We start from the raw sequence: 12,182 nt of genomic DNA, 5'->3' as shown, positions 1-12,182 counted from the left end.
ATGCATGGCCGCTTAGAACTTCCGTATCTGTACTTTTGAGCTGTAGTGTATTATTAAAGTAAATAAAAGCAAAAACATTAATTTAAAAAATGAAATTAAAGGAATTTAAACATGTTTAAACAAATGAATTCAACAAATATTACCATGATATATATATATAAATGCTTTTTATACTTTAAATAATATATTATTATTATTGTTTTACATTAGTATTATTATTTTTTGTTTATTTGTGCATTACTACAGTAATGAGATTTAGGGGTAGGGAGTACTTACTTGTCATGAATTTAATGTAATTTAAAGGCAAACTGTGGCCAGTCAGGTTGATTTGGCTGCATGCCCGTGTTTAAAAGTTCATATATCATACGAGAGAGCCATAAGGATTATTAAGTAAGTTCAAACTCAAAAATTGTTTGATGTTTGATATCTCTCCATCATTCATTACAGAAATTCCCAGTGCAGAAAGGCTGGCTAGCCTGAAAGCAGATAATGCATTCAGTCATTTTACATGTATTCGTTTAGCAGCAATCAAATTCATAATGCATTCATGTGTTCCTTGTCTAGCAAACATCAAAGATCCAGTGGTGTTCCATTAGCTTTGTAGCTGATGTTCATAACAAATGAATCTACTGGATAAATGAAGACAGAATGGGAACATTCATTGTTGCAGCTTCCTTTTTTATGCTGTTTTAAAATGTAGTCGTTAACTGTTATCTCTTTGCCATCCTACTTATGGAAGGCATTCCTGTGTGCACAGTGGAGATAATGGACATGAAAAGATTGTTTTCATGAACGGTTTCATTTTGGCAGTCTTGCTTGCTTTTGCAGATGTGCTGCTACCTCCATCCTCTGTCTCCTCACTCTGATATAACCCTGAAATTAAACCTCCAGCTCCTCCTGGTGGTTAACATCAGAAATCACACAAAGGGAGGAATTATGTTGATACTCTACTTTATAGATCGTCATGTAAACTAAACTTTAATGAGCAGTATATAAACTATAACAGGCACATTTCTAAGTGATGTGCAAGACTTGAGACTAGCACTGTGTAGAATATTTTTTTTTCAGGGACAATGGTCAAAATTTATTTAGTTTAGTAACTGTACAAAAAAATTATACATAAATATTATACCACAGAACGCCTAATTTATCAATTAGAATATCTAAATACATTTTGTTCAAAATTGCATAATATTTCTGTAATATGCAAAGTATTCCAGAGAGCTGAATATTAAAGGGATAGTTCACCCAAAAATTTAATTTCGTTATAATTTGTTTCTACCCTCAGTTTGTTCCAGACCTGTATGAGTTTCTTTCTTCTGCTGAACACAGAGGACGTTTTGAAGACTGTGGTCTCTGGTCTTTGGTCCCCATTGACTCTCTGAAGAAAGAAATTATACAGGTTTGGAAGTTGGGGTGTGTAAATGGTGACAGAATTTTCATTTTGGGGTCAACTATTCCTTAAATGTCTAAATATTGTCTATGGAAATCTTTAAATATATAAAGGTTTGTGTGATGGTAAAGGGTTAGGGATAGAAAAAAGGTTTCATTAGTTAATGCATTAACTAGAATAAAAAATGAAATTGTTCAAGTTCATTAAAAGTACAACTGTTCATTGTTAGTAAATGCAGTGCAATCGTATTGTAAAGTGTTACTCAAAATATAATTAGGTGAGAAAGCAGAGAGAGTTTTGGTGTTCAAATTCCAAGAGCCATGTTTCTGTCTCAGTTTTTAACAGACAGGGTAAAGCTACTTAGAGAAAATTAGTTTCTAATTTTAGTTTCTCTCTCTCTCTCTCTCTCTCTCTCTCTCTCTCTCTCTCTCTCTCTCTCTCTCTCTCTCTGTCTGTCTGTCTGTGTGTGTGTGTGTGTGTGTGTGTGTGTGTCCTTTTCTCCTGTGGAGATCCACATATTAAAGTGCTCTCCCAATGCAAACACACATGCACACTAATTAACCCATTACTATGCTTTCAAAGCCCATAGTCCTCAATTGTACACTGCAGAAGATGATGTTTCAAATGATAATGTTTTAGGACCCAACTAGTTTGTTATCATTTGTTTTCCCTCTCTCATTTTCTCGTTCTTTATCTCTCAGACTTTACAAGACCTGGAGGGTGTCTCTCTCTACACACTCTCTCCCAGCAGCCCTTGCTCTCCTACTCTCACACCTTTGGCCACCCAACACCACCTGCAGTTACTCCAACAACAGCTGCTACAGCAGCAACAACAAACACAGATCGCTGTAGCACAGGTAAGACGTTGTTTCTACCCTTTTCTAGCTCTAGGAGGCGATACAGCTCTATGGAACATGCAGCAGTTGATTCCGTATTTTCAGGCTGTTTCACAATCATCTGCTCTCCACATAGAGTACAGATCTATTCACCTACTCCAGCAATTTCAGAGGCACATTTCCTTTATAAACCTATTCATTTCTCTCTGTTGAAATTATTTCTACTAGCCATTGTTAAAAAGCACTCACATACCCTATAAGCCCAAATCATTCTCCGTAACCATGAGGAAGCAAAGATAAATATAGAGGAGATGGAACAAGATGCTGATAGAGGCAATCATCTCCATGCATTTGCCTGTTCATATATTGAGTCATTTTTATCATTCTATCTCTGACTAATGATATTAGTTCTCATTTGGGATACTGTATAGGGTTCAGATGCTGTTATGGTTATAATGTCCTGTCAGAGAGAGAGGAAGCTGATGTGCTCTCAGCTCTGATTCAGCACAGTCATGCTACTGCATAGCAATAGCTTGGATAATGATATTGACGTACAATCACCGCCTGCCCAGAGGAAAATTTTGTCAAAAAAATTGCTCTTTCATATCTCAGGAGATTTAGTTTTTAGTTTCTTTTGGGTGTTAACCTTGTCTCAGATGTTTCTCCTAAAATTCTTTAGAGGATTTCTTAACAAATGAGACAGTATAGCGGAGTTTATAATTAAACTTTGAAATTTGATTGCATTATTTATTTGTTTGTTTGTTTATTGGCAAATCTGAGCACAGTTTTTAATATTGTTGAGATCTCTTTAAAAGTCTAGAGTCTTTAGAAGTCTCTACCAGGGGGCCTCAGCACACTTGCAATAATAAACCATGAACCAATAATAAACCATGAAGGACATTCAGTTTTTGGGATTATGTAATTTAATTATTTTAATTTTGCCAGTCCTAGTTTAAGTAATTAAAAGAGTTTGAAAATAAGCAGCTATGTCAATAATTATTTTAATATAATTATTGTATACTAGTTGATGAATGTCTTTTGTTGACCTTTAAATATTGTCATGGACAATAGGGGAATCTTCTTTTTTCTTTTATTTTACATTCAGTACTTATGGGAAAAGACAAACGTTTCGGCTCAAAGCCTTCCTCAGTGTGTAAAGCAATTCAATCCCTCCACCCACTTTTCAAATCACTAATTATATTGACGTCATCATTCATTAGCCAATGTTCAATTACCACAATCATTAAATAATTTCCAATTAAACCCTGGACAATTTACATATATATATATATATATCCAATACAAAACATCACATCCACTAGTACACCTCACAATATATCCGTGACTAAAACAATAGTTATTTAGAATCACATATTTATCACTATTATACAAACCTATAGTTTATCCTATCAATCATCAGTATCTACTCCAATTAACTTTAAATTGTATAACAATGAAAAATTCAATAATTAAGAACATCAGAAATACATCGTCATAAGCAATCATTGTTTTTCACACTGTAAATACTAAATTTATTATATAGAATATTAAAAATGAATACGACCAACCATAGTTCATTAAAGAAAGACAGAAAGATCTAATTCCTCATGCATGCCATTTGGGTTCAGTGATTTAAGTTTATCATATTTTATCATAAGGATCATAATTTTCTATACTAAGTAACTCAACAGATTGACGGACCTTAGGGGGCCTTAGAGACAAAAAGGTGGAAAACCACTGCTCCAGAGGAGATTACTGGGCGGTTTTTCTCACAATATGTTTCTGTTTGCTCTCCATTTATCTCTATGCTATCTAGGAGAAGCAACTGAGATATTAAAGAGATGTTGTTTTCTTTCCTTTGGGCTGAATTTCCCAAACAGTTGCACAAATGATGAAGACAACAAAATAAAGCTACTACTGGAAGCCACTTGAAAATGATCGACTAATAGAATAATAAATTAAAAGCTTGATTACTGTCATTGCTACTGATACACTAAAAACACAGGTTAGTAGTTGGAGAATCAACTCTATACGACTGGGATTACCTAAACTAAGAGTCGCTTCACTCACTATAATCCTCAACTCTTATCCTACCTGCAAGTTATGCTACAGTATCTTTCAGTACGACTGACATGATTCCCTAGTCTTGACTGATTGTGTTTCTGCTGTAGGTGCAGCTCCTGAAGGATCAGCTGGCCGCAGAGACGGCTGCCCGCATGGAGGCACAGGCCAGAACTCACCAGCTGCTGCTGCAGAACCGAGACTTAATGCAACATACTGCCCTGCTGGTGAAACACCTCAGCCAACTGGAGATCAGAATCAGTGGAGCCACACAGAGTAAGACACACATGTGCAAACACAACACTACCCATAATCCTGAAGGCAGCTCCACCAATTGGAGAAGTCACTCCCATAAAATATCACAAGTTATTTAATAAAATGAGTCTCTCTACACTCTAAAACAAATTAAATACTTGAATATTTTGCAGTAAACTTTAAATATAATGTATTTTAAATTGATAATCAACATAATTCATAGATTAATATTGTACCATTATTTATGATTTGGTTATTGTCAGTGTTTCATGAGATGAGTATTTCATTCTGAGTATTTCACACGACCGTTCAAAAGTTTGGGGTCAGTAAGATTTATTTTTGAAGAAATTAATACTTTTATTCAGCTAGGACATATTAAATTAATGTGACAGTAAATACATTTATAATTTATTTATTGCTGCTTAAAATTTAGCATTGCCATTACAGAAAAAAAGCATTTTAAAATATATTAAATTATTTTAAATCAATCTTTCCCAATATTGCTGTTGTTACTATATTTTTTATTTTAATGTATTTGTGCACTTTTTAATATTAACAAGAATTTTAAGCACGCCTTTTTTTCCTGTATTTTTGTGATTTCTGAAAATACCTTTTTTGTTTTTAGACAAACATTATGTTGCTGTGATTCATCTCTTAGCTACTAGTTTGGTTCAAAAATAACTTTTTATAAGATATTTCTACAAAGGAAATGAATGGGGAAAATACTGGCTGCTGAAAAAGTGGGTGGTCACTGTTAAGCTCTATTACAGTCATAAACACACACACATTTGGCAGACTGGGATGTTATTGAGTTGGTTGGTGTACACTAATCTATTTCAGAGTTTAGTGCAGGAGTTTATTGGGTTTGATTCATCAGCACTGGGCTCCATGCCGACTTTCACTTTCAGAGATTATATGTGTGTGTGTGTGAGTGTGTGTGTGTGTGTGTACAGTATATGTGCATGCATACGCTTATGCCTGGTGGGATGATGGTGGTGTACTTGCTGGATAGTATGACCGGTCATTTGGAGAGTTATTGTAATAGTCTGTCACCATTATGCCCTTGAGTGCCTGTCACTGAAGGGCTACTGTACGGCCAGTCTCCCAATAGCAGTTTTTTTTTCAATCGTAAGCTTCATTTACATAAGCGTTGAAATTCAAAACATTCGGTAGGTATGATATTCCCATCCTCTATTGTTATTGACTGTTTCAAGTTGTCTATTAAGACCTTGACTTTGTCTCAAATTTGAATTTGTATCTTCTAGAAGAAGAATCACCATGGAGTAGCGTGCCCCCTCGTTCTCTCTCTCTCAACCTGAAGAGCCTCTACACCCCTCGCTCAGACCAGCCCATCACCTCCACTCCAGCAGGACAGCCAGAAAATCCTCCTGTTTCCTCCCACGCTGAGTCCTACCTCAATCTGCTCAACCTGCGTGGTGCTCCCACCGTTACAGCCAACAGGAAGCCAGCGAGTGCAAGAAGTGAAGCAGGACTAGACGTAGCGAGAAGGGAAGTTGCTAAGCTAGAAACACGGAATTCAACAGCACTTGATGAGAGGTAACGACACAAGATAATAGCACTTAAATGGACGTATATACAGATAAATTAGTTTTAGTCTGCCATTCAAAGATTTACAACTGTTTTTAAGTGGGAGAACTTGCACAATTGGTGGCTGACTAAATACTTTTTTGCCCCACTGTATATCAGGGTGGCCCTTATTGGGGGGTAATTTTTATTTTTTTATTGGAAATGTTAACCTTGTTTGTTTCTCCACTAGAAGTATGTAATGTATGAAAATGCTATCCAGATAATTTGTCATTTAGGGTATGCACTAATAAACTTTTGACTGTTTTTGATATCAGATGACTCTAACCATTATGCCACAACTGCCCCTTTGTTTCTCCACTAGAAGTAGGGGCAGTTATGGCCTAATTGTTAGAGAGTCGGACTTGTAACCCGAAGGTCGTGGGTTTGTGTCTCAGTACCCTCAGGAATTGTAGTGAATGTACAGCACTCTATTTCACCTTCAGTACCATGACTGAGATGCCTTTGAGCTAGGCACCGAACCCCCAGTTGCTCCCTGGGCGCTGCAGCAAAAATTGCTGGCCTCTGCTCTGGGTGTTTGTGTGTGAGTGTGTGTGTGTGTTCACTACTCACTGCTGTGTGTGTGGGTTAGGGTTAGGGTTATTCTATTTCAAATAAATGATTTTCATCTTTCTATTATTTTCTGTCACAGCACAGCTGTTTTCAACATTAATTATAATAATAATGTTTCTTGAGCACAAAACCAGCATATTCAAATGATTTCTGAAGGATCATGTGACACTGAAGACTCGAGTAATGTCTGCTGAACATTCTACCATCACAGGAATAAACGACAAAAATTTTTTTTAAATCTTATAAAATAATGTTTTTACTGTATATTTGATTAAATAAATGCTGCCTTGGTGAGCATAATTTTAAAAACCTAAAAACTCCCAAACTTTTCAACTGAAGTATAAAAAAAAAAGAGTAAAAAGAATGTGACAAAAAAAGAGATAAGTGCAGAAAGGCAATATTAGAGCACTGTTGATTGTGTTGAAAGTTTTCTTTTTCTTAGTCAGTCGAGTTGCTCCTTTCCAATCTGTAATTTAAACATACTGAAATTTGAGCTGCAACATCTGGACAAAATAATCACAGTGTGTCAGTGTGCGGAACGGAGTAGAGCAGCACCAAAACAAACCCAGAAATACAGTGGAACTACTAAACGTTTCAGCCATTATGGGTCTCAGACTCTCCAAAATGTTGAAAACGATTGAGCAGATGTTTATTTTTGTTAGGATTTGACTTTTTTTTACCACATTTGGTGTTTGAAACTAGTTCACATAATCCCATCTCCTCTCTGACCTCCTTCTTTCCTCTCTCTTCCCTCTTCTCACTCCATACACAGACAGCAGACCTGTCGGAATGGATATTGGTTGTGAGCAATGTAAACAAATCTAATGAAAGTGTATTAGAAGGCAGAGAACAATCTTTCCACATTGACTTTTGGCTGGCAAGTTTCCTTGAATAGTAATGGAAAATGTTGACCTTTGTCCGGTACTGCACATTCATCGCTCTGTGTGTGTGTGGGTGGGGGGTACCACCAACGGTAGACAGTTGCTGAGCTTAGCAGCACACACCTACACCCATTCCTTCTCTAACACTTCTTAGAGATGTTTTCTTGCTTTGATTGGTTAGTTGTTTGTCATAGATTGCTCATTTTTTTCTGTAACAAAAAGAGTGAAAGCATGTAAATATGTGTTTTTGTGATTGTATGCATATATGTTTGCTTCTCAATCTGCTTGTGTGTCTGTAAATGTATTTTATGCGTGTGTCTGGGAGAGTGATTTATTTTACAGTTATCGTGGATAGCTGCAGTCTCACACACAGAAAACATTCATTTTCACACTTTATTAGAGCAATTTAGAGCTTGCAGAAAACCTCACACTTGTGTACACACACACACACACACACACAAGTAAAAACACACTTACTGATTTATATACACTGACAAAACACACACGGGTCCAGGGAAAGACTCAAAAATATGCACACAGTCACTGTAACACATTCACATTATGAACAATTTGCTGTGAAAATGCATACCAGGGCAGTCCTTCCTTTTTTTTTTTTTATTGAATTAGCATGTATTGTTTTTAGTATGCACTATAAGTGTATTTTGGTTAAGAGGAAAGTTCAGGATGAGTTCTGATTTTGTAGCCAAAAGTATAAATCCAGCCCAGCACTGAGCCCAACTGCATTTTATTAAGGGAAAATGAAAACAAAACAATATATAACAAGACCTCTGATTAGTCTTGACTTGTCGCAAATCGCAAAACACTTACCAAAAACATCTCGGGTACAGACAGGCTACACTAGACAAGGGCTGCACACTATTTAGACAAATGAACTAGCAAGGCACAGGTGGATATAATCAGGGCATGTGCAGGAAATACTTGTGGCTGTATTCAGAATGAAATGTTAATTTACTGATTATTGCATATTATGCAGTATAAAAAACCAAACCTTTCAACGTAGAATGCTACATCATTGTCAAATGATGTCACTATGACCAAATTGACCTGGAATTCATTGTCTATATTCTGGTTAACTCTTTACTTTGCTCCTTCTAATATCTCCCAGAATTACCTTTTATTTGTACATGCAGCTAAACAGTAAACAAATATTCAATTAAGGTAGATATTCACAATAAGGTGTTTACATGACCCAAAATTAATGCAGATATATGCTAGGTGTCTGTGATTTTTGTCTCCGATTTCTAAACTAAAATTTTGTCTAAATCTAGTCATGGCTGGCTTCAATCAGGTTAATGCTGGTTAATGTTTACATGCCACTTTCATAGATATTAGTGCAGTCCAGTTCATTGGGGTCAGTATGATTTTATTATTAAGAAATTAATACTTTTATTCAGCAAAGACACATTAAATTGATCAAAAGTAACAGTAAAGGCATTTACAGTATGTTACAAAATATTTTTTTATTTTATTTATTTATTTATTTTATTATATTTGTTTTTAGCTTTCTATTAATTCAAGAATCCTGAAAAAAAATGTATCAACAACCATTTCAACATTGATAATAAAAATAAATGTCTCTTGAGCAGTAAATCAGCATATTACAATGATTTTTTGAAGGATTACGTGACTCTGAAGACTGGAAATTCAGCTTTGCCATCACAGAAATAAATTACATTATAATATATAATATATTACCATAGGGAAAAAAACGTTATTTTCAATTGTAATAATATTTCAATGTAACATTTAAACATCTATTAAAAACTTTTGAACAGTAGTATATTATATATGCTGTAGAGAGAGCGGTGAATTGTACTGTTATTGTTATATTTATACTGTAGCGTGGCATTTCATAATTTCATTTAACTTTCTGAACAATATGTAGTCTACGTATGAGCTATTTTTACAGTATACTTCAAAACTCTGCAGCATCACAGTCACAAATAATGAGGAAGAAAAGCCACAATGTAGAAACTGTCAGACAGGACTTCAGCATGTCATGTCGTGTCGTGTGTGTGTGTGTGTGTGTGTGTGTGTGTGCTGAGGCTCAGTGTGTGTCCATCAGTGACTCCCTCACTATGACTGTGGTTTTATGCACCTGCCCATCATTTCTTCATTTATCTGTCACTCCTGGTGTTAATGTCAGTGTGAACTCTACTTGAGATGGAAACTGTCCATCCCTCCTATGCCAGTTATGAGTGCCATTTCTTTCTTTATTGCTTTGAAACTCTTTGTGTCTTTGTGTCACAGACACAAACTGCTCTGTTTGTGTCTGTGCTCTTCTTTTATCCCTCTCTACATGCGCTGTTGCTTATTTATTATCTGCCTGTCCAGAAACTGTCTCCGCTGATTTAAGATGAATTCAGCACTGTGGGTCACTGCACACAAAGACAGTTTTTATGGCCTCAGAATCGTGTGATCTTGAGCTTGTTTTTGCATCTGTGTGTGTGTGTGTGTGTGTTTGTGTTAATGTGAGAGGGATGAATCCATGGACAGATTTAATATCATGGATTAGTCTATCTGCTGTTGTATTGATCTTCCATAATCTCCACTTGCTGCTTGATTACTGCTGCTCAGACTGATCACAAGTGTCTCTATGCGAGTGTTTAATTAAAGTTGGAATACAGTACATGACTTTTGCCAAGATTTTGTCCCAATTATCAGTTTGCATGCATCAACGCTAGTTGCCGAACGTCAGTCAGCAGTCTTTGTGTTTATATATTTAGCAGAAAATTGCATAGTGTATGATGGGCACAGATTCCAATTTTTTAGTTTTAGACTGTGATTCCATCCTGTCAGAGGAAATTTTAGAACACACAATGTTTTCTTTTGTTATGCGTCTTAACGAGGCACGATGTTTCTGTGCGAGTTTGTAATGATTTGGAAGTCTGGTAGTGTGTGATCCTCATTCATTTAGTGTATGATCCTCTGCTTTTCCTCTTACCATTTACACAGTCTGCAAGTGTACGATGCTTAGAGTTTTCAAATTTGTTCATGTAGTGTATTCCAGCCTTTATGTAAACTTTAGGGGCAAAATTGTAAATATGACAAAGCCTCCCTTTAATGATGTTTGGGGTCATTTTGGTCTTCAGCTGAAAAAAATGAGTCATAAGTAAAGCAAATAATGTATGTTTTTAATTCTCAAATGCAAAACAAAAGAAAATGACTTAATAAACATACTAAATAATGTCTATGAAAATGTGAAAATACAAAAAGATGATGTGAGAATTAATTTATGGGCTGTGGGATAGATTAAATCAGCTTAGTATAAAAACAATAGAAGTCAATGGAAACGTCTCTAGGTTACGTATGTTCCCCGAGGGAACGAGACGCTGCGTCGAGATTCGCTTTGGGAACGCCCTTGCGTGACCGCGTTCTGAAGCACGTGTCAAATCCGTCCAATGGAGTAGCGAGACGTCACGAGCAGGGTGACGTAAGCACCAGAAAGCATAAAAGCGCATCCGTTTGGGCGCAAACCAGCTTCGATGAAGTAGCACCTGCGGGGATGCAGGGAGTATGGCAAAGAGACGCAGCGTCTCGTTCCCTCGGGGAACCATGGTTACATACGTAACCTAGAGACGTTCCCCTTCAGGAACTCGAGCTGCATCGAGATTCGCTTTGGGAACGAGAATACCCACTGCGCCATACTACCAAGTCCCTGCCTGTGTGTGTATCTTATGAGCACATCACGAAGAGAGAACTTGGGAACCTGGGGTAGAAGCCAGGTCTAGGTTGTAAAAGCGGACAAAAGTGTGTGGAGAGGACCAGCCCGCCACAGCACAAAAAGGGGTGCGAACGCAGACCCCCCTGCCGATTGATGTAGGAGACCACCGATGTGTTGTCTGTGCGGACAAACACATGCTGCCCCCTTAGGTCTGGAAGGAAGTGTGTCAGAGCTCGAAACACGGCCAGCATTCCCCGGCAGTTGATGTGCCAAAGAGATGATGGCCTTCCCACAGACCCTAGGCAGAGCGGCCACTCATGACCGCTCCCCAGCCCGTGAGAGAGGCATCCGTCGTTAGCCTTACGCGACGACAAGGAGCCCCTAACGTCGGGCCTTGAACCAGGAACCAACGTTTCTTCCACATGTCTAAGGCACGTCAGCATCGCCGCGTGACCTTGATCATGCAAAGCGGATTCCCCCTCGGGGAAAATCCCTTGGTTCTGAGCCACCACTGCAAGGGTCTCATGTACAGCAGGCCAAAAGGTATCACGTTGGACGCCGCTGCCATCAGGCCCAACAGCCTTTGAAACTGTTTGACAGTGAGTGACTGGCCTTCTCTTAGTCTCGTGACTGTCGTGAGGATTGACTCGATTCGAGCAGGAGACAGACGTGCCTGCATCGAGGTTGAGTCCCACACCACGCCTAAATAAGTGAGAATGACAGGCCGAAGGGAAGAACTCGATATTGGTATGCTTGGCCCTCAAAAGCAAACCTTAGGAACTTCCAGTGTTGAGGGAGATGGAAACATGGAAATAAGCGTCTTTGAGATCTATCGTAACAAACCAGTCCTCGGACTGGATCTGAGATACGATCTGTTTGATAATGAGCATCTTGAACCGAAGCCGTTTGATAGC

The 12,182-nt window shown here is 37.6% G+C and overlaps 1 protein-coding gene across 1 annotated transcript in view; it reads left to right on the top strand.

Annotated features, from left to right (window-relative positions):
- LOC107587412 (carboxyl-terminal PDZ ligand of neuronal nitric oxide synthase protein-like) overlaps positions 1-12,182 on the top strand; it is a 45,188-nt gene that overhangs the window by 23,436 nt on the left and 9,570 nt on the right. Inside the window, exons 8-10 of the mRNA XM_016275212.1 lie at positions 2,095-2,250; positions 4,401-4,566; positions 5,811-6,102. Of these exons, the coding sequence (XP_016130698.1) occupies positions 2,095-2,250; positions 4,401-4,566; positions 5,811-6,102 (614 nt within the window). The remainder of the gene's footprint in view (positions 1-2,094; positions 2,251-4,400; positions 4,567-5,810; positions 6,103-12,182) is intronic.

Source organism: Sinocyclocheilus grahami, unplaced genomic scaffold, assembly GCF_001515645.1.
Source record: "Sinocyclocheilus grahami isolate Dianchi unplaced genomic scaffold, SAMN03320097.WGS_v1.1 scaffold92.1, whole genome shotgun sequence".
NCBI lineage: Eukaryota > Metazoa > Chordata > Actinopteri > Cypriniformes > Cyprinidae > Sinocyclocheilus > Sinocyclocheilus grahami.
Note: the sequence above shows the minus strand (reverse complement) of the source record. Positions and strands in the feature narration are given on the sequence as shown.